Raw genomic sequence first — 23,169 nt, forward strand, 5'->3', positions numbered from 1 at the left:
CCAATATTTTAAAAGCCGAGTTGTACGTTGAATTGAAAAAATCAGTTGGCCTTAGTTTTTATGAATTAATTGGTTAGATCAGTGATTGAATCAATAATATAATAATTAAATAAAAAAAATATTAAATATATATAAAAAATTTATAATATATTAATAAAATGACATAATATAACTGTAAATTAATAATATTATAAATTATAATTTTATAACTTATCAAATAGGTATATTTTGATTAAATTAGATATAAATAGACTTATAAAAATATCTGTATTTGTATTTATAATTGTCAATATCTTTATAAAAAATAATCTTAAATCATATTTTATATATGTATATTATCAAAAAATAAATTTGACTTTTAGTAAGATCTAATTTTTAAATTTTTTAATATTATGCTGGAAACAATTTGATTTTTTTAAAAACCATTTCGGTTCTTACTTAACAACAGCTTAACTTCAATTCAATCTAACTTATTTATGAAAACAGTTTTTTTTTTTTTTTCAAACCAAGCCATTAACATCCAACCGTTCGACTATTCGATTGGATTTGGCTTTTAAGTCATTGCTTTATTCCATCACTAGATCATGGGAACAGATTTTTTGGTGACCAAATTGTTCATGTGATTTTTTGAAATTCCAATTTTATCCAAATTCCCAATCTATCTCCCTCACCCTCCGCCACTCGCACTTTGTCTCACTATCACTGTTTTTTTGGCCAGCACCGTTTGCATGCTACACTCATCTCTCAAGCCATCCATTCCTCATCTCCATCGTGGTTCTGTGTCAACCTCTCTCACTGTCATCGCGTTTTTGGGTTCATGGTTTTGGTGAGAATTTAACCTTGTATCTCTTTTGTAACAAAATAGATATTATATTATTGAGCAACTTGATAATATAATTTATTCATAATTTGATGAACTTACTCAATATTTTTATAAATTTTTTTCTATAATTTTTTTATATTTGTAATAATTTTTTAAGTCAACTAATAATTAAATCAATATGAGAAAACAAAACTTTGAGTCTTTGCATTTAGCTTACGTTTTGCTATAGATCTCTACATTTTTTTTTAATATTCTTGATCCTTACACTTTTGTTTTTTAATATTCTAGGTTTTTCCATAAACAAAGTATAGAGATCTTAGAAAGACTTAAAACATTGAAAAACAAAAGTATAGGAATCAAAAACATTGAAAAAAAATACAGAGACCTATAATAAAATGCAAGTAAAGTATAGAGAATAAATTTATGTTTTCCCAATTAATATATTGGAAAAATGTTATTTCCTCAAGAAATTATTTAGGAGATTTTCAGATTATTTTTTATAATTTTTTAAGTTAACTAATTTCTTGCCCTAGCCTTCATTATAAAGTATATGCGCTTGTTCTTCTTGTTTTTTTTTTTTAAGTATAAATATAAATTATAGAACAAATTGCATTCAAAAACCTATAAAAAATATTATTAACAAACAACTATCAATAAAAAATAGTTTAATATTAAAATGAAAATGTTAATTTGTTTTTCTTAAACAACGGGTTGTGAATAATTTTTTTTAACAAATACTTAGAATCGATTTTTTCTAAATTATATTTTTAATTCTTTTATTAAAGCCCTTCGTTGGCCATGCCAATCCAAACTCACCGTTCACTTGAGATAACATTAGTAGCAGAAGCGGAGTATTGTTAGTCCAAACTCCAAACACCAAATCCCTTTCTTCTCGTTGCCTCTCCATTGATCCATTCTTGTAAGTACCGAAATTCATTTCTTCCTCCTCTATCGTTACGGCTTCCATTTCCAGCTCCAAGTCTCACTGATAACGAAGTCGCGACGCACCCAATCTCTTCTTCCTTGTCGCACAGGTACGCACCCGTTCTTTTGTTGAATTTCTTTTTCTGTTTTGCACAGCCAGAGTCGCATAGGTTTTTAATTTTGTTGTTTTCGGTTAAATTTTTAAGGGTTTCAATTTCTTCTCTATAAATCTTTGTTCATGTTCGGATTTGATTCCTGATAAATGAAAAGGAAAACGAAGATAAGAAAGTACCAATACTCCCTATTCCCTGCACTCCCTCGCTCTTTACCTTTGCGATAATAGATGTGGGATACGAGTTTGTTTGTGTTAGAAATGTGAGCATGTTAATCACTTAATAATGTGAGTGGTTGGTTTTCGCATGTAGGTTGCAATTGCTTGTGGTTAATATTCTCCCTGTACATAATACTGTTTAACCTAAGACGACATTAAGTACCATGAGAGTTTGTTACAATGCCAATAAATATTAGATTACCGAAACATTCTGTATATGATTTAAGAATTAGTGCAAATAGTGTAAGATACTATTTCTTAAAAGTCTTTATTTTACATTCAATAACCATCATGTTGAAGGCCGAAGCTTATATTATCTATTTTTACGCTACATATATCACAAGCCTATTATGCTGATTCAGCTGATTCAGCAAATCTAACTGTGTTATTCCCGTAAACAAACATTGTGTGGTAGCGACCCTTGAAAATATCCCCAAGAATCCTGCATTTTAGAATCAACATGACCGAGTTTGAGGCTTAACCTAGGCATCTTATTGTTTAGTGAGGAACAAAGGTAGAATCCCTGAGCAATTCAGGGAGACTTAAGTCGAACAGAATGTCAAATAGAAGCTAAAAGCTATATGATTAAGAAGTCATGATAGTACCGTTGAGGCCCTCGAGAAGGGGCTATATATAAAGCTGTAAAACCACTAATGCATTGTGCTGCCTCTCCATATCCCACTTTCAGAACATACTGATTCATAAAATTGTCCCATTAATCATAGCAGAAACTATGTTTATGCCAAATGCAAGGGTTTGAAAGTCACGATACGTGGCTTGGTGAGAGGCCAAACAATTTGCCACCAATGGTGAAAGAAATTTTTGGAATGGAAGATAAGCTTCCACATTCAACTGTTGGTTCTCCATTTGGATTGGGAAGCCGATTACAGAGCTGCACATGAAATTGAGTGTTTGAGCTTTTGCTGGGAGGAAGTTTATTTTCTGGGAGACACGAAATTAAGAATGTTTTACTTGACCTCATTAAGAATGTTTTACTTGACCTCATTGATGTAGTCTAGGATCTGGTCTTCTGTCCCATTTAGTTTCAGCCTATTTTTTAATCCATGTTGCTGTCGTCTCACAGAAAGTGCATCCAGTATTATATGACTCGTTTATTCATTGTGTGAATATGAAGGTCTCTGAACAATTTCAAAGTGTGGGTATATGTATAGGATATGATTTGAAGTAATTCAATTCCACTTCATTTTACACCAGGCATCTCTTTTTTGGTTGTTACTGAATGTGTTTGCTTCTGTTGATAATTTTCTAATAATTCTTTTCTTATTCCATCTTCTTAGTTATAGGGGAGATACTGATATGTTGAAAGTGGCCATATTTTATTCTGAAATTTTCAAGGAAAGTAAGTCTTGAGAAATATGCCGGGTATTGATGAGAATGTGTAAAAATGGATAATATTTTAGAGGAATTCTATTTTCATGCTTTTCATGTTGGAGTGTTGAACTACAAATTGAAAAAGATCTCTACTATCGTTTTTTATTTTCAGTTACCTTTTGCGATCTGTCAAATGTTAATTTAATATCTTATATTGGTTACAAAGTTTTCGCTGTTTCCAGGTAAATATACTTCAGCTGACAGAATTCTAACTTGAAGGCTGGTTACAAGTGCCGATGTCTAATGTATGAATTTCAGTGTGCTTGATCAACATACAGAAAAATGAATAGCATCCAAGTTACTGAATGCCAGCCTAGGATCTATGTCACAAATACATCTCATTGTTGCCATCCTTATAAAGCATATGCATTTCCAATTAATACTGGCCCTCTTTCTAGGCTTTCACTTAGCCTAAGAGGAAAACCTTCTTCTGGCTTGCAATGTGTGCCTTTTTCAAAATCACGACAACCTCTTCATGTCTGCTTTGCTGGTGAAAAAGGAATGATGGGAAATAATAGTGAGGTAATGTGTGTTCTCTGTGCTCGGCATTTTGGTATTTGATATTATTATTGCTATGTTTGCTCATGGTTAAGTTGTTTAAGGAAAGTTCTTTGGACTTCTGTCCATCTCCTTTTACTTGGAGCTAAGCCTTTTGTAAGCTGTCTGATGTAGAAACATTTCTTTTGTATTTAGCTTTCATTCTGAAACCCTATACTTCCACTGTGCCTTCCTGTTGTTAATTTAACATGAACTTGGTCTTCATCTTCATGTCCTATTGACATGTATTATGGCTGTTTATGCGTGAAGCAAGATAAGTTGAATGTGTTTTGAAACCTGAATTTCTTGCATTTGCTGTAAGTTTTATTTATATGAGCAATCAACTTATCTCTTAATTTGCTGTTATTATTATGAACCTCTGCAAATCATTTCTGGGGGATCTTAGCAAAGGGAATTCAGGGTAGCTTAGATTCTTGTAACATTGCTCTCTGGGAATTCTATATTTTAGTTATATATTTTGGTTTGACTATATTCGCATTTTCCAATTATAATGATGCAATTAGGATTCACCATGGAAAGCCCTTGAGAAAGCAATGGAAAAATTTAAGGGGCAGTCAGTGGAGGATGTCCTAAAACGGCAGATTCAAAAAGGAGAATATCTTGATGATGGGGGCAGTGGAGCAAAGCCACCACGGGGAGGGAGCGGCGGTGGCAGCGGCAGCAGTGAAGGCCCTGGTGGATCAGAGGAGGAAAGCTTTGGTGGAATGTTGGATGAGACTCTCCAAGCGGCTTTAGCAACTTTTGGCTTTATATTTCTGGTACTCTCCCCCCCCCTGTGGACGTGTTTACACTTTACACCATTATATGTATAAATGAGAGTGATGCAAAACACACACACACACACTTATATTGATTTGAACAGAGTTGGAAAAGAGAGATACAGCAGAAACAGAGTAGGAGATCGAGAACAGAGAGGTAGAGAAAGACAGAATACAGAGAGAGAAGGAAGGACAGACCAGTGGGGGAGCAAGAGAGAATGAATCAGAGCGTAGGGAGAGAGAGAACAATCAAAATATCATTTCTAATATTCATTCATGATCCAAAAGTGTCCAGTACAAGTGATAACTTAGTCTATTTATAGACTAAGCTTTCCTTCCCCTTAAGGAAGCTCAACAACTTGCAAATTTAAAATATATAAAGAGTAAAAGCAAAAGTAAGTCAGATTTTCTTCCTTAGAAGGAAACTTACAAAATACTAAATAATGCAAAAAAACAATTATTTCTTTCTAGAATAACATCTGCCATATTTTCTATCAGAGAGCGTCATGGTTTGATTTATACTTAAGCAGGCTTATCTTTTATGGTGTACAAAAATCATCATATAAAAAAGGGGAATTAGCTAATCAGACAAAAAATCACTTATAACATTGGATCTTCTCAGTTACTTAGTTGTTCAAGTGAGAGAGATAGAAATAGGGGTGAATCTCATGTGGGTCATACTCTATCTTTATCCGTCTCCTCACTTGAGCAATCAAGGGAATCCAAATCCTTTTTGTTCCCCCCCCCCCCCCCGGCGGGAAAAGGAAGGGAATCCAAATCCTTAATAGCCTTAAAATGGTTGATTTTTACGCTTGCAATATATTCATATACAAACTGTTGACCCTTACACATGATGAAACTGATCCCCTGTAGTACCTATCTCCCTTAATTGCTCTAATTCAGTATAAAAGCTAAAATATTAATGTCATTTTTTATGTTTTTCTTTTATTTGTAACAAATTTATCTCTCCCCAATATACCGCAATTGAGCCATTGAGGGAGATAAGTGCGGCAAGGTTCCAAATCCCTTACACATGATTCCTAGGGTTATTATTAATTTATACTCCCTCCAGTCCAAAGTGCAAGCCGTTTCTCCCAGCTAATTTGAGTCCAAAGTATAAGCAACTTTGTAGTTGTAGAACCCCCCTCCCCCCCAACATTTTACCCATTGTATTTATTAATCTGGATTCTTGTGTGAATTTATGACCTTATTCTCACTCATCATTGGTAATTAAGACTATGGATGAAAAGGGAAAATAATATACATATTTTCATGTGAAATAAGGATTTTATTGGTATGTGGATTATTGTTGAAAATTGCTTATATTTTGGATCAGAGGGAGTATCATATTGCAATGTCTCGATTACTAACTTCAAAATTGTTCATTTTTCCTAGTATATCTACATCCTAACTGGTGAAGAACTGGCAAAGCTAGCTAGGGACTACATCAGATATATGTTTACTGGAAAACAAAGTGTTCGGTTAAAGCGTGCAATGTCTCAATGGGGGCAATACTACCTCAATATAACAGAGAAGCAGGTGGTTGACAAGTATTGTCTGGAGAAAGCCATTCTCAATACTCCCACTTGGTGGAATGATCCTGAAGATTACCGCGAAGTCGTTATGAATTACTTGGAGTCAAATAATTCAGATGAGTAAATTTTCTACAGTTTTTCTTTTTTTGGACCATCTTGTGTTTCATTTTAAATTTCATTTTCTCTAGATATGGATGAAGCTAAAGAGGTGTGTTAGGTTGAATTTATATGGACTTTTTGGTGTAATTGAATAGTTGCTGTTGAAGCCATTCAAAGCGCATATGCTATTATGATGTATTTTCAATATTTGAAAATCACCTGTTTATTTAGTTGCAGTTTTTGGCGTTAGACACTTAGACAGTAGTGAGGATCCAAAGAATTTGGTGACAAATTACTGAGCTGGATGAATGAATAGGTGTATGTAATGTGTGAGCCACATAATGACATAGAATTAAAAAAATAAGATTAAAAAGAATGTGAATATACACATACACAAAATATCTTATAGCCTTGAATAAGAAAACTACAGTGGAAATTAATAAAATGGTCCCTACAGTGCAGATTATAGGGACCAATTTATTAAGTTTCCGACAAAAAAAAAAGTACTATATCATGTCTTTCGTGCATCTCATTGAGCTCTATGTAGTTGGGTGTTCTATTTAAGTTTTTTTTTTTTTTGGTTAATTTAGAGGGGCACTTGCAGCTTGTTGTCACAACTCTGATAGAATTGCGCTCTCTAATTTTTTTTTTTTGGCTTGATGATCTCCTATTTATTTTTTTGGCTTGTAATTATAAGGAAACTTACATGTAATTAGATTACAAGATTATTGGCCCTATTTATAAATAATAATAGGAATGTAATATTATATATCGATTTATTTCTTTAAAAGAAAGGAAAATCGTTTCCTTGTTTTAATCAGAGACATGATAATTACTTTTGGTACGGGAGATGAATTGTTAACCTAAATATGTGTTCCCTCATTTCTTTTATTTAGAAAGGATAATTGGCATCTATAATGTTGTTTCGATAAAAGAATTTGGTACACTGTTCAATAGAAACAGAATAAAGGAACAAAATATTATAACATGTATCTTCTCTTGTGATTGAAAGCATGGACAATCTCGAATCAGGCTAAAAGATTTTAGAACTGAGTTTGGGCTGGGTTGATTATATGGCTTCACTGCATGTTTGTATATTTTAAACACGATCTAAATAATCCCATCTTGAATTGAACTCTATCCGCTTGAATTGTTGGCTTTAGTTGAAAAGAAAGAGAAAATGACAAATTTTTCTTGACATTTGAGTTTCTATTCATTCATTGGGAGAATGACAAAAAATATTTTCAAAATATGTAAATGATAATTAAGTACAGTAAAATATGATAATTATTTTTTAGTTTTTGAAAACTTGTCTATCAATTAGTTTTAATGTGAAAAGATTTTGTTACCTTTTTAGAAAAAATTTGCAAAGAATAATTTGTAATTTTTTTCAGCATAAAGAACAACTAGTAATTTACTATTCCAAGTATAAAAAAAAAGTAAATTCTTATTCCATTCAAAACATTTTTCTAGGAAAACTAGTCTTCCTTAAAAGAAAATAGTGACTGATTTTTAGTCATTAGACTTTATTGAAAAAAAAATGCACAAAGCAACTTGTAATTTGTCATTTTGTTTTAGTTATTTTCCAAAATAATTAGTCATTTCTTAAAAGAAAAAAGTAATTGATTTTTAATTGTCGGATTTTACTGATAATTTTTTTTGTATTGAGAAATTTGTAATTTTCTATTCCATTCTAGTCATTTTTCAACAAAAAAAAATTATCATTTTATTGAAAAAAGTAGTAACTGATTTTTAATTTTTTACTTTACTTTAAATTTTAAAATATGAGCAAATGTGTCATTTCATAAAAATGAAAATGTCAGACAAGTCTTTAGAGATTAAAAAATTATCATATTTCACAGTACATAATTATCAACTATATATTTTGATAGTATTTTTCTGTTATTTTCCCTTCATTCATTCTTTGAATTCTCTAATCAATTGAAGAAATTCTTATTCCTAGACGACTATGAATAATCGTGCATAGATTGTCAAAATAAAGGACATGCCTTCCGCTTTTAGAGACACTCAAACTATATTATTTTGTCGATATTTGAAACGTGCACCAGTTTCTTGTTAATTATTATTTTTTTGCCAGAAATTTAATTATGCAAAATTTAATTATTAGAAGATATGGAGACATATTTAACAATATTTTTTACACAAAAAATATGTTTATTCAGATTTATAAAATAATTATTATATATTTCAATGATTCAATCATAAGCATGTGCTAGGCGAACGAATCACTTTGGGAGGAGTGAATTAGTTCTTTACCAAATTTTTAGACTAAGAAAAAAGATAAGTAATACTAGAAACTCGAGACTTCTTTAATTTTACTCTCAGTTTTCAATTTAAAAAAAAACTATTTTACAAATGAATTTTTTAAATTTATTTTTTATAAAAAAATTGTTTGATTTTATTAACTTAAAAAAAATTTAAAAGTTGTAAAAATTCATTTAAAACAATCTTTTTCAAACATGTTTTTTTTTTCCCATCAATCACCATTTATCACTTACCATCATGAGCAATTGCAGTCTCTTATTGCCCCATGATTGTTGTAATTGGTCATTATTGACCATCACCATTTGACCACTATTCCATACAAACCATTACTATTAGCAAATAGTGATAGTTCACAATGATTGATGAGGGTGGCCTTTGGTGTTGGTTAAGACTAATGGTGGCTAATAGTAGGGTGACAATGGCCAATAGTCATAGCATATAACAGCTGATAGTGGGGACTATCAATGTTAGTAGTAGTAGTTAGTAGTAGTAATTAAAAATGATTGATGATGATAGCTAATAATGATATCTAGTGATGGCTGTTGGTAGTGATTAATGATAATAACAATGGCCATTAGTGATTAGTTGGTGGTGGTTAGAATTGTTTAACTAGTAGCAATCAATGGTGGTGACCAATAATAATCACCAATTATAACAATTAATGGGAATCGATGATGATCAGTTGACCACTAATGACAAGTAAAGGTAGATAATAAAAAGTGATGACTAAAGACATTGGTTATTGGTTTTGGTGAGTGTATTAATGTTGCTTAAGACTACAAATAATTAACAAAGACTTTGTAGGTCAGACCTTTAGGAAGAAGATTATGTAAAAAAACATTGAGGCTAGTTCACTTTAAGTAACTCACTTAGTGAGATGGCTCAACTTTCAACCTGAACAAATTTTGCTGAGTTTCTCGAAAAAGCAAACTGCAAACAACAAAACTTACCTTATAATGAAGCTTTTTGTTCATCCTAACTGATAATTGAATAGACAGATTGGTTCTCTAAGATAATTGCTGCAAAGAGATAGGAAGAGAGATTTTCCAAATGTCAGTAAATGATTTGCATGTGAATGTTTTTTTCCCCAATAACTAAGTCATTTCATGCCCCCGAAAAAAAAAAAAACCTAAGTGATTGATTTAACATAAGATTTTCAATAGGAAGTTGTAACTCACTCTTCTTGCCATTAGACGGGCATCGGCTTTTCTTTGTCATCGGCTGGCATAAAAAAATTATCTAATTCTATTGTTTTCATTTGGAAAACAAATTGTATTGCCTTCATAAGAAAATTATTGTTATGTTAAAGATTTTAAACTATTTTTTTCTTAACTCCTTCAATGCGTCGACATTAATGAGGGCAAAATAAGACTAATATTTTTTTTAAAATCTCTTTTTTTCATAACAAATAATTAGTGGGACATCAAAATTAGACAATTGTGTCAAAAATTGATATATTTTAGCGTGTATATTAAACTTAATTGTAGATCGACACACAAGTAATAAGAACATATATTTCCTTGTGTTTTATTAATGCATTCAACTTAAGCATGAATTATGAAGATATGAAGTGAATTAAAGTGAAATTATGGAAGATTAGGAGATTGGATTAGTTGTAGTAGGTTTCCTAGGAATTCTTGAAGTAAAAAAAAAATCTTAGGACACTTCCAAAGTGTTTGGAAAGTATTAAAGTACAAAAAATGTGCATTTAAGAAGTGATTGAGTGAATAACTTACAACCTAACATGAGTTAACTCAAATTAAATGCATGGAATAAAATAAAAAAATAAAACTAATTAATGATGAAGCTTTCAATTTTTCAGAAATTATTTTTTAAAAATTACATTTTTGCCCCCATGCTTTTATAAATCACAATTCTGCCCCAAAAGTTCCACAAATTACAGAATTGAGCCAAATGATCAAAAAAGGTCTATTAAGCTCAAAATGCCCCTAAAGAGTGTTGAAAGCTAGGAAAACAAATGTAAAAATGATATAAATAATAAATATTTATTATGACAATAACTAATGGTGATAGCTAGTGATAATGAGTGACGATTAATAGTAATGACTAATAATAATAATTGATAGTAGTAATCAATTGTGATAATTAGTTAGAATCAACAATGACCATCAGTGAGTCGATGACGGGTGGAGGATAGTGGAGGTGGGTGATAATAAGTGGTGGCAATAGGCACTAGTGATGATAAGTGCTTTAACATCAAAACTAGTTCAGTTGACGTAGTTCACATGGTCATCAGATGGCTCAACTTTCAACCTAAACAAATTCTGCAGAGTGTCGTACACAAGTAACAACGACCAAATTACACAGAACAAAACTTACCTCATAATGAAGCTTTGCGTTCATTCGTAATTGACAAATAAATAGAGCTTGGCTCTTAAAGATCAAGGTTAGGAGATGGTAGGAAGAAGGACTTTCCAATGTCAGTAAATGTTTACATGTGAATGTTTCTTTCAATGACTAAGTCATTGATTCAATATGAGATTTTCAACAGGAAGTTGCAAATCACTCTTTTTTGCTGTTAGACAGGCATCGTCTTCGTCATCAGGGGGCATTAAAAAAATTATCTAACATTTTTAAAAAATAATTATCTAATTGTATTATGTTAAATATTTTAAACTATTTTAAAAAAGCTCTATTTTTTCATAACAAATAATTAGTGGAACCTGAAAGTTAAATAATTGTGTTAAAAATTGATATATTTCAGCGTGTGTATTAAACTTAATTGTAAATCGACACAAGTTCTTTGATTCAAATTTACCCAAGCTCCCAATTAAGCAATTATTTTATGAATTACTTGGAGTCAAATAATTGAGATGAGTAAATTTTCTCCAATTTTTTCTTTTTTTGGACCATCTTGTTTTTCATTTTAAATTTGATTTTCTCTAGAGATGGATGAAGCTAAAGAGGTGAGATAGCTAGGTTGAATTTATATGGACTTTTTGGTGTAATTGAATGGTTGTTGTTGAAGCCATTTGGAAGCGCACTTGCTGTTACGATTTACTTTCAATACTTGAAAATCACCTGTTTATTTAGTTGCAGGTTTTTGGCTTTACACTTAGACAACAGTGAGAATCCAAGAATTTGGGTGACAAATTACTAAGCTGGATTGATGGTAGGTGCATGAAATGTATGATCCACATAACGAAATAAAAAAAAATTAAAAAAGATTTTGTGAATATACATATACAGATATAAAATATCCTATAGCCTTGAATGAGAAAAACTGCAGGGGAAATTATAAAATGGTCCCTATGGTTTGCAATGTTTTTGTAAATGAGGTCCTTGTACTGACTCGTTCTTTAAAGTTATGTCTATTAGCACTGTTAGTTTTTGCAGTTTTTTTTTTTTGAAACTTAACAAAACTTTAACATAACATATTACATCAGGTCCAACTATTGAGAATTGATCTTTGAGAAAATTATTTTAAAGTTTTATTTAACACAATTAATTACTCGTAAGGCAAACATTATGTTATCATTCTCCTAAACTCAGTTATTAGTAAACTTAGGAATAATTAATTGTGTTAAATGAAACTTAAATGTAATTCTCCTTTTATCGTTCCCTTTCTTCAATGTGTGCTGAATGCCCATAGTGTGGGCATGCTTAGCAATATAAAAATTTGCCATTGTCCCAGCTACTAAAGTAAGGGCATCATCGTTAAGAAAAATTTGCTATCGTCATTTTTCTAAAAAAAAAAAAAACTAATCATTTCTTGATATTGAAAAAAAAAATTATTTTTTTAAAAAGTAGTAATTGATTTTTAGTTATTCCTTCATTTTAAATTTTAAAACATGGACAAATATGTCATTTCATAAAAAATGTTAGGCAAGTTTTTAAAGACTAGAAAATAATACTCCCTCCGTTTAAAAATATAAGATATTTTTAACCGTATCTAACCTTTCAATAAAGTAGTTACTTACTTTCAAACTAACATTATCTTTTTATATTTACCCCTATTAAACACCCTACAATAAATATAAAGTCATCCATTAACAGGGGTACTTCTAAAAAAAATAATGATTACACCTTAACAGACTAAAAATATTTTATGTTTATTACTTTTGAAGAAAATGTCTCACTAAAAATGTCTTAAACGGAGGGAGTAATTATTTTTTGTGATGCTTAGTTATCGTTTACATATTTTGGTGGTATTTTTCCGTCACTTGCCTTTCATTTATTCATTGGATTCTTTAATCAATTGAAGAAATTTATATTCCTGAAAATCGACTTTGTGGATAATCGTGTATAGATTGTCAATAAAGGAACGCTCAACCTATGTTATTTTGTCGATAATCAAAACGTGCACCCGTTTCTTTTTAATTATTATTTTTTGCCAGAAATTTAATTATATGAAGATATAGAAACATATTTAACAAAAATTTTTATTTGTGTAAATAAAAAATCAATTTATTCAGATTTATAAAGTGATTATATATATATATATATGTATGTATGTATGTATGTATGTATGTATACGTATATTTCAATCACAAGCAGGTGCTAGGAAAACCAACCACTTTGAGAGCAGTAAATTAGTGACCTTTACCAAATTTTTAGACTAAGAAAAAGATAAATAACACTAGAAACTAGAGACTTCTTTAATTTTATTCTCATTTTTCATTTTTAAAAACTATTTTACAAATGAATTTTTTAAAGTTGTTTTTAATAAAATAAATTTTTTGATTTTATTAACTTAAAAACAATTTTAGAGTTTTAAAAATTCATTTAAAACAATCTTTTTCAAACATGTTTTTTTTTTTTTGTCATCAATCACCATTTATCACTTATTATCATGGGCTCTTGCAGTCTCTTATTCCCCTATCATTGTTGTAATTGGTCATTATTGACAATCACCAATTGTTACCTTAGACGACCATTGCATACCAATTAATCAATTATTACTATTAGCAAATAGTGGTAGTTCACAGTGATTGATGATTTGGTCCCCGGTGTTGGTTGACCAAAACTAATGGTGGCTAATGGCAGGGTGACAATATGGTCAATAGCCACGGCAAATAGTAATTGATAGTGGTGATTATGAGTGCTGACAATAGTAATTAGCAGTAGTGGTTGGAAATAATTTATAATGACAATTAATAATAATATCTAGTGATGGCTGTTCGTAGTGATTGGTGATGATGACAATGATTATTAGTGATCAGTTGATGATAAAATTATTTAATTAGTAACAACTAATGATAATGACTAATGATAATGGGTGACAATCAATGATATGGTCAATAATAATGGCTAATTATAACAATTAGTGGGGATTGACAATGACCATTGATCACTAATAATGAGTGCAGGTGGGTAATAATAAGTGATTATGTACAAGTAATTAACAAATACTTTGTAAATCAGATCACCTTTAGGAAGAAGATTATGTACAAAATCATTAAAGCTAGCTAGTTCACTTGAATTAGTAATTCACTTAGTCAAATGGCTCAACTTTTTTTCTTTTTTGGAACAAAAATGGTTCGACTTTCAGCCTGAACAAATTTTGCAGAGTTTCTTGAAAAAAGTGGACTGCAAACAAACAAAACTTTCCTCATAATGAAGCTTTTTTGTTCATCCTAATTGAAAAGTGAATGGAGAGGTTGGTTTTTTAAGATCAAGGTTGCAAAAAGGTAGGACGAGAAAATCCCTAATGTCAGCAAATGATTTGCATGTGACTTAACGTAAGATTTTCAATAGGAAGTTGTAACACACTCTTATTGCTATTAGACAGGCATCGGCTTTTCTTCATCATCAGGTGGTATAAAAAAAAAAAATCTAATTGTATTGTCTTCATTTGGGGAAAAAAAATTGTATTGCCTTCATAAGAAAATAATTATGTTAAAAATTTTAAACTATCTTTTTTCTTAACCCCTTCACTGCAGAAATTAACCAAAGTCGTAGTGAGGGCAAAATAAGACTAATATTCTTAAAAAATCTCTGTTTTTTTTTCCATAACAAATATAATTGGGACCTCAAATTAGATAATTGTGTTAAAAGTTAATATATTTTAGCCTGTATATTAAACTTAATTGTAAATCGACACACAAGTTTTTTGATTCAAATTTACCCAAAATCCCATTTAAGCAATTATTTTGTGTTTCTCTACAGAAAATTTATAACGTGTGCCTCTTATGTGTCGCTCAAAACCAATCAACAAAACACACATTGTGACCTAAATTGCGCAAAAAATCTGCAAATCATAACAGTAAATCAGGTTTAACTTTTAGCATAAATTTAAGGCTAAAATGCATAAAATTTCCTGAACTTTAAGACTTGTAAATAACTCCCTTCACTTTTAAAAATTTAAAATTAACCCCCAACTTTTAATTTTATTTTTCAAAATCTCCTATTGTTAATTATGTTATTTTTTCATGAGGGTTAAAATGTCATTCAACTAACAAATATTATTAAATAAAAATATATATTGTATAATTATTTATAATAAATTTCTTATATTTTTTGAATTGTTAAGGACATTGATAACAAAAAATATGTTATTATCATAACCTAAAATTTTAAATATTTATGTTTATATTAGTTTACCCATGTTTTTTTTGTCATCAATGGTGCATGATTTTATTATTTTAAAAGATAAATTTTTATTTATATTTTCATGTTAGATTAATGTAACGATATGGCTAAAATATTTAAAATTTTAAATATTATTATGTTAGAATAATTTATCTTTTAATACTAGAAAACTATGCATCATTGATAACAAAAACATAGATAAAACTAACACAAAATTTTAAAATTTTATATGGTAATAATAACATTTATTTTGGGTATTATTAATGTCTCAACTACCCAAAAAATATAAAAAATTATTAGCCATAGTTTTGCAATATAATATCTAGTTTAATAATATTTTTTAGTTGATTCACATTTTAACCCTCATAAAAAATAACATAATTAACAATAAGGGGTTTTGAAAAATAAAATTAAAGGTTAGAGGGTTAATTTTAAATTTTTAAAAGTAATGTGGGTTATATGTAACTGTCTTAAAATTTAAAAAATTTTATGACTTTTAGCCTAAATTTAATTAATCACCTCCGAAAGACACGTTCAAGATGAAGATGAGGGAATGAAGATTCTGCTTGTGGGGGTTTGGTTTGGTTGACGTGTAGATTCCAAATATGAAATTAGAATGAGAAAGGGTAAGATTTATGTACTTAACTTCATATACTTAACTACTTATATTTCATCAAATCATGATAAGTAAATTTTAATGTGTTATAGCAAGAATTTTTTATATGATAAATAATCTATACAAGATTTATAGGTAATGATTTAATTAAAAATAAACACATTAAATATATAAGGTTAATGATATAAGTTTTTCTGAATGAAAAATGAATTGAGTAGAAGTGGGTGAAAAAGAGGGGAGAGACTAGGGCTTGGTGTGGATACATGGAGAAAAAGAAGTTGGACAACTGTTTGACTTAATTGAACAACCATAAAAGATTTGTTACATAATATTTAGAAAACACCAAATTTTAAATTTCTTGAGAAGACAATGTGCGTGAAAAATGTTTTAATTATGATCTAATTAGTTATATGTACATATATTGTCTTGTGTTTTATGAATGCATCAAACTTATGTGTGGATTATGAGAATATAAAGTGCATTAAAGTGAAATTATCGAAGATTAGGAGATTGGATTAGCTGTGATAAGTTTTTTAGGAATCCTTGAAGTTAAAAAAAAAATTCTAACTTAATACAGTTCCAAAATATTAGGAAAGTACACTTAAAACAAGTGTCTACTTTAAGAGGTGATTAAATGAATAACTCACAGACTAAAGTAAATTAATTTAAATTAAACTCATGTGATAAAATAAAAAATAAAACTAATTAATGATGAAGTTTTCAATTTTTCAGAATTATTTTTTAAAATTACATTTTTGCCCCAAAATTTTTAGAATTTGCTGTTCTGTCCCAAAAATTCTAGAAATTATAGAATTAGCCCAAATAATCCATAAGGTCTATTACGCTCAAAATGCCCCTAAAGGGTATCAAACGTTGAGAAAATAGATGTAAAAATGATATAAATAATAGATATTTATCATGACAACAATCAATGATAGTGGTTAGTGATGATGGGTGGCGATCAATAATGATAATTAATAATAATAAGTGATAATAGTAACTAATTATAATAACTAGTAGGAATCAACAAGGACCACTAATGATAGATGGGTAAGTTGTGGCAAATAGGCAGTAGTGGTGATGAATGGTTTAACATCAAGGCTAGTTTAGTAGAAGTAATTCACTTGGTCAGATGGCTCAACTTTCAATCTGAACAAACTCTGCAGAGTTTCTTACACAATGAGAAAATTACACAGAACGAGACTTACATTACAATAAAGCTTCGTGTTCATCGTAATTGACAAATGAATAGAGCTTGGCCCTTAAAGATCAAGGTTGTGAAATGGGAGGAAGAGAGACTTTCCATCATCGGTAAATGTTTGCGTGTGAATTTTTCTTTCAATAACCAAGTCATTGTTATAGCATAAGATTTAGACAGGCATCGTCTTCATCAGGTGGCATAAAAAAATTATATAATATTGTTAAAAAATAATTATCTATTTGTATTTCTTTCATTTGATTAAAAAAGAATTAAATGACAAAAATATCTAGAAACCTTTTTTCCAGAGGTGCGTGTCATCATAAACTTTTTATTGAAGTGTTTTTGCCTTCAATGTTATAAAAAGAGAACATTTTCACCTTAACGTTAGGTTCACCGTTTTGTTGACAATTAATTTGCCTTTAACTACGATGTGGCTGCCACTAAGCATTTTTTTTAAACAGAAAAATTCACACCAGCTTATCCCCATCATGCTTAGCAATGTAAAAATTTGCCATTGGTCCAACTATTAAAGTAAAGCGCATCATGGTTAAAAAAAAAAAACTTGCTATTGCATTTTTCTAAAAAAATAATCATTTTCTTAAAAATAGTAGTTGATTTTTTGTTATTACTTTATTTTAAATTTTAAAACATGGTCAAATATGTCATTCCATAAAAAAAATATTAGAGAAGTTTTTAAGGACTAGAAAATAATTATTATATTTCAGGGTACTTATTTACCATTTACATAAGTAGATAATCGTGTATAGATTGTCAATAAAGGACTTGCTTACCGCTCTTAGGGACGCTCAAACTATGTTATTTTGTCGATAATCAAAACGTGCACCTGTTTCTTTTTAATTATCATTTTTTTTTGCCAGAAATTCAATTATTAGAAGATATGGAAACATATTTAAGAATATTTTTTATTAAACAAAAAATCAGTTTATTCATATTTGTAAAGTGATTATTTTATATATTTCAATCACAAGCATCTGCTAGGAAGACCAATCGATTTGAAAGGAGTGAATTAGTTCTTTACCAAATTTTTAGACTAAGAAAAAATACAAATAAAACTAGAAACTAGAGATTATCTAATTTTATTCTCAGTTTTCATTTTTAAAAACTATTTTACAAATGAATTTTTAAATTTTTTATTTAAAAACAAAAAATTGTTTGATTTTATTACTTAAAAAGAATTTTAAAGTTTTAAAAATTCATTTAAAACAATCTTTTTCAAAACATGTTTTTTGCCTTCAATTACCATTTGTTACTTGTCATCATTGTAGTCTCTTATTGCCCCATCATTGTTGTAATTGGTCATTATTGACCATCACCAATAGTTAATTTTGACCACCATTGCATACCAACCATTACTACTTACTACTAGCAAGTGGTGATAGTTCACAGTGATTGATGAGGGTGGCCTTTGTTGGTGGTTGATCATGACCATTAGCGGCCAAAGTGGGTGATAGTGCTCAATGATTGTGGCAAATAGTAGAGTGACTATGAATGTTGGTGATAATGGTTAGGAATGATGGTTAGAAATAGTTAATAATGATAATTAATAATGATGTCTAGTGATGGCTGTTAGTAGTGATTGGTGGTAATGACAATGGTTAGTGGTGATTAGTTGGTAGTGGTTAGAGTTGTTTAACTAGCTACAACTAATGGTAGCGACTAATGATGATAAATGATAATCAATAGTAGTGACTAATAGTAATAACCAATAGTAGTGGTCAATTATAACAATTAACAGGGGATTGACGGTGCCAATTGACCACTAATGATGAGTAGAAGTGAATGATGATAGGTGATAACAATAAACATTACTTATGATGAGTGCTTTAATGTTGCTTAAGACCACAAATAATTAACAAAGACTTTGTAGATCAGACCTTTCGGAAGAAGATTATGTACAAAAATATCAATGCTAGTTCACTTGAAGTAATTCACTTGGTCAGATGGTTAAGATCAGGGCTGCAAAAAGGTATGAAAGAGAGACTTTTCTAATGTCAGCAGATGATTTGCGTATGAATGTTTTTTTTTTTTTTGCCCCTTTTTTCAATAACTAAGTCATTGATTTAACATAAGATTTTCAATAGGAAGTTGTAACTCACTCTTTTTGCTATTAGACAGGCACTGGCTTTTCTTCGTCATCAGGATCCATAAAAAAAATGATCTAAGTGTATTGTCTTCATTTAGGGGAAAAAAAAATCGTATTGCCTTCTGTTTGTGATAACATTAAGCCCGGAAGCAATAAGCCCAAGTCTGTAAAGCCCAAATTGTAATTAGGTTTAGGGTTTACTTTGTTGCTCTTCCTAACGTTGCCGTCTTGTAAGGTTGTGCCTAAAATGTTCTTTCTTTTTTCCTTATTTATGCATACTGTACAGGTCTCAAGATCACGTTATAACATTGTAAATTATAATAAAATCAATTATATTAATTAATTTTTTCATAATAAATTATATCTAACTGAAATTTAAAAATGTCATTAAAATAAAAAAAATGTGTACTTTAAGAGGTAATTAAGTGAATAACTCATAAATCAAAATGAATTAACTCAAATTAAATTCATTGGATAAAATAAAAACTAAAAAAAATTAATCAGTAACGAAGTCTTCAATTTTGCAGAAATTATTTTCGAAAATTACAGTTTTTCCCAAAGCTTTTGGAAATCACAATTCTGCCCCAAAAAATTACAGAATTGGCCCAAATGATCTGAAAGGTCTATTAAGCTCAAAATGCCCCTATAGGATGTCTAAAGCTAAGAAAATAAGTGTAAAAATAATATAAATTATAAACATTTATTATGATAACAATCAATGATAATCGATAGTGATGATTGGTGGTGGCTAATGGTGATGATCAATAATAGTAGTTGATAGTAGTGGCTAATTGTGATAACTAATAGAAATCAATGGTTTACCATATTGATGAGGCTGGAGGCTAGTGGAGGTTCATGACGATAAGTAGTGGCAATAGGCACTAGTGATGATAAATGCTTTAACAATCAAGGCTAGTTCACTTGATGCAATTCACTTGGTCTGGTGGCTCAACTTTCAACTTGAACAAATTCTGCATAGTTTCTTACACAACGAGCAAATTACACAGAACAAAACTTGCCTCATAATGAAGTTTTTTGTTCATCGTAACTGACAAATGAATAGAGCTTGGCTCTTAAAGATCAAAATTGTGAAATGGCAGGAAGATAGACTTTCCAATGTCAGTAAATGTTTGCATGAGAATGTTTCTTTGAATAACCAAGTCATTGATTTAACATAAGATTTTCATTAGGAAGTTGCAATTCACTCTCTTTGCTATTAGTCAGGCATCGTCTTCGTCATCACGTGGCATGAAAAAAAATTATCTAATAGTTTTTTAAAAAATAATTATCTAATTAATTGCCTTGCCTTCATAAGAAAATAATTATTATGTTAAAGATTTTAAACTTTTTTTTTCTTAACTCCTTCACTGCAGACATTAACAAAAGTTGTAGTGAGGGAAAAATAAGACTAATATTTTTTAAAAAAATCTCTTTTTTTATAACACATAATTAGTGGGACCTGAAGATTAGATAATTGTGCTAAAAATTAATATATTTTAGCGTGTGTATTAAACTTAATTATGAATCGACACACAAGTTCTTTGATTCAAATTTACACAAACTTCCAGTTGAGAAATTATTTTATGTTTCCCTACAGAAAATTATAACTCGTTCCTCTCATGTGCCGCCCAAAATCATTGAACTGAACACACATTGTGCAAAAATCTGCAAATGATATTGTTGATAAAAATAAATCAGGTTTATCTTTTAGCATAAATTTAATAACCTCCGAAGAAACACGCTGAAGATGAAGATGAGTGAATGAAGATTCTATTTCTGGGGGTTTGTTCCGGTTACTGTGTGTATTCAAATGTGGAATTAGAATGAGAAATGGTAAGTAGAAGAGAGTGGAATGGAGGAGAGAGACTAGGGTTTGGTGTGAAAGGCCTGAGAAAAAGGATTTGGATGTGGTACTCAATGTCAATGAATGTGGCAAGACAGCAAATATTTAATTTAATCAAACAGTTGTAAAATATTTTGCCACATAATATTTAAAACTATTAAATTTTAAATTTTTAGAAAGGACAATGTATGTAAAAAATGTTCTAATTATGAGGATTGTTTTACATTTTTGAAGGAAAATATATATTGATAATTTTTAAGTATTGATGAAATTCAATAACTGTAATTAAAATACTCATTGAGTGAGTGGATTTAGCCATTCACCAAATCCAATTCTAGAAAAAATGAACAACATGAAGAGGAGTCCAAGAACGAAATGAAAGAGGTGTGAATCTGGAAAATTGCAATCTGATTGCTCTCACTAAGTGTTATGGATAAAAATAACTCATCCAAGGACTAGGATTTGCTCTTCTCCAAGTGCATTGAAGTGGTGTATAGGATGGTGCATCTTAGGATACTTTCAAGGTTAAAATATGCAAAATTTCCCTAAACTTTGATGCCATTGTATATAATTTCCTTCACTTTTAAACATTTAAAATTAATCTTCCCAATGTTTTATATTTTTCTTCACAGGCCCTACCACTAATAACTCTATTATCATATTAATAGAATTTGTCATATCACATTAATGAGATATACATGGCACCTAACATGAAAAAATATTTTAATTATTTTTAACACAACTTAAGAAGGAATCATATAAATAAAAATCTATCCTTTAAAACAAGAAGAATATGCATTACTAATAAAAAAATATAGGTAAATTTTTTATAAAATTATTATTAGCTTACATAGGGTACCACATAAGTTATCATGTGTTTTTATCATAATATGATATGGCAACTTTCATTAGTAAGATAGCTAAAAAATAATGAAAAAGGAGTTTGTGATTTAAAAAAAAAAGGTTAGAAAGATTTATTTTAAACTTTTAAAAGTGAAAAAGATTCTATATATTTTAGCCTGTTATCAATGGGGATGACATGTATGCACATAGGAAATTTGGGGACGATTTAATTAAATGCAAGCAAATGGAAATAAAAGGAAAATAATATTCTAAAAATGGAGATGGAAATTGGAAATTATGATGATAAGAATGGTAGGAAAATGCATGATTAAAATAAAGGAATTTGGAATTGCCATCAATGTCATCAACGTTACATGCACTTGCAATTTGTATTTCCAACCATTGGATCACAATTTGAGCTCATCAAAGGGTAGAATTTCCTTCTTCTTGCTTCCTTAATCATCCATGAGCATCCCATAGCTTAAAACATAAAATGGACTGATTAAAGACTAAGTTATATGCTGATATATTTCCTTGTGTTTTATTAATGCATCCTACTTAATTGTAAATGATGAAAATGTAAAGCAAATAAATTGAAATTATGGAAGATTAAGAGATTGGATTAGTTGTGGTAAGTTTCCTAGGAATCCTTGAAATAAAAACAAATTCTAACCTAATAAACTTTCTAAGTGTTGGGAAAGTACCCTTAAAAGTATAAAAGTGTGTACCTTAAGATGTGATTAAGTGAAATAACTTATAAAATAAAATGAATTAATTCAAATTAAATTCATGGGATGAAATAAAAACTCAAAACTAATTAATGGTGAAGTTTTTTAGAAATTATTTTCAAAAATTACATTTTGACCCAAAGCTTTTAGAAATCACAATTCTACCCAAAAGTTCCAGAAATTACAGAATTGGCCCAAATGATCCAAAAGGTCTATTAAGCCCAAAATGCCCCCAAAAGGTGTCAAAAGGTAGAAAATAAATGTAACAATGATAAAAACAATGTACATTTATTATGACAACAATCAATGGTGGTAGCTAGTGATGATAGGTGGCAATCAATGATGGTAGTCAATAATAATAATTGATAGTGGTAGCCAATTGTGATAACTAGTAAGAATCAACGATGACCACAAATGACAGGTGGAAGCTAGTGAAGGTGGATGATGGTAATGGCAGCAATAAGCACTAGCGATGGTGAGTGCTTTAACATCAAGGCTAGCTAACTTGAAGTAATCCACTTGGTCAGATGGCTCAACTTTCAGCTTGAACAAATTCTGCAGAGTTTCTTACACAAC

General features: G+C 29.8%; 1 protein-coding gene across 1 annotated transcript; it reads left to right on the top strand.

Annotated features, from left to right (window-relative positions):
• Positions 1-817: 817 nt before the first annotated feature.
• Positions 818-6,669, top strand: LOC129313937 (uncharacterized). Its single transcript, XM_054957325.1, has 5 exons — positions 818-826; positions 1,685-1,857; positions 3,869-3,992; positions 4,532-4,786; positions 6,182-6,669. Exons 1-5 carry the CDS (start codon positions 818-820, stop codon positions 6,443-6,445), a joined length of 825 nt encoding a protein of 274 aa, XP_054813300.1. The 3' UTR covers positions 6,446-6,669.
• The last annotated feature ends 16,500 nt before the right edge of the window (positions 6,670-23,169 follow it).

The sequence above is a fragment of the Prosopis cineraria genome, unplaced genomic scaffold, assembly GCF_029017545.1.
Source record: "Prosopis cineraria cultivar Desert tree isolate PC_DT_omini unplaced genomic scaffold, ASM2901754v1 PC6, whole genome shotgun sequence".
Taxonomy (NCBI): domain Eukaryota; kingdom Viridiplantae; phylum Streptophyta; class Magnoliopsida; order Fabales; family Fabaceae; genus Prosopis; species Prosopis cineraria.

Bases quoted from the DNA above. Each gene is read 5' to 3' on its own strand.
- LOC129313937 (XM_054957325.1), top strand. The intron at 1,858-3,868 runs GTACGCACCCGT...CCCTCTTTCTAG, and splicing joins TCTTCTTCCTTGTCGCACAG to GCTTTCACTTAGCCTAAGAG. The intron at 3,993-4,531 runs GTAATGTGTGTT...TGATGCAATTAG, and splicing joins TGATGGGAAATAATAGTGAG to GATTCACCATGGAAAGCCCT.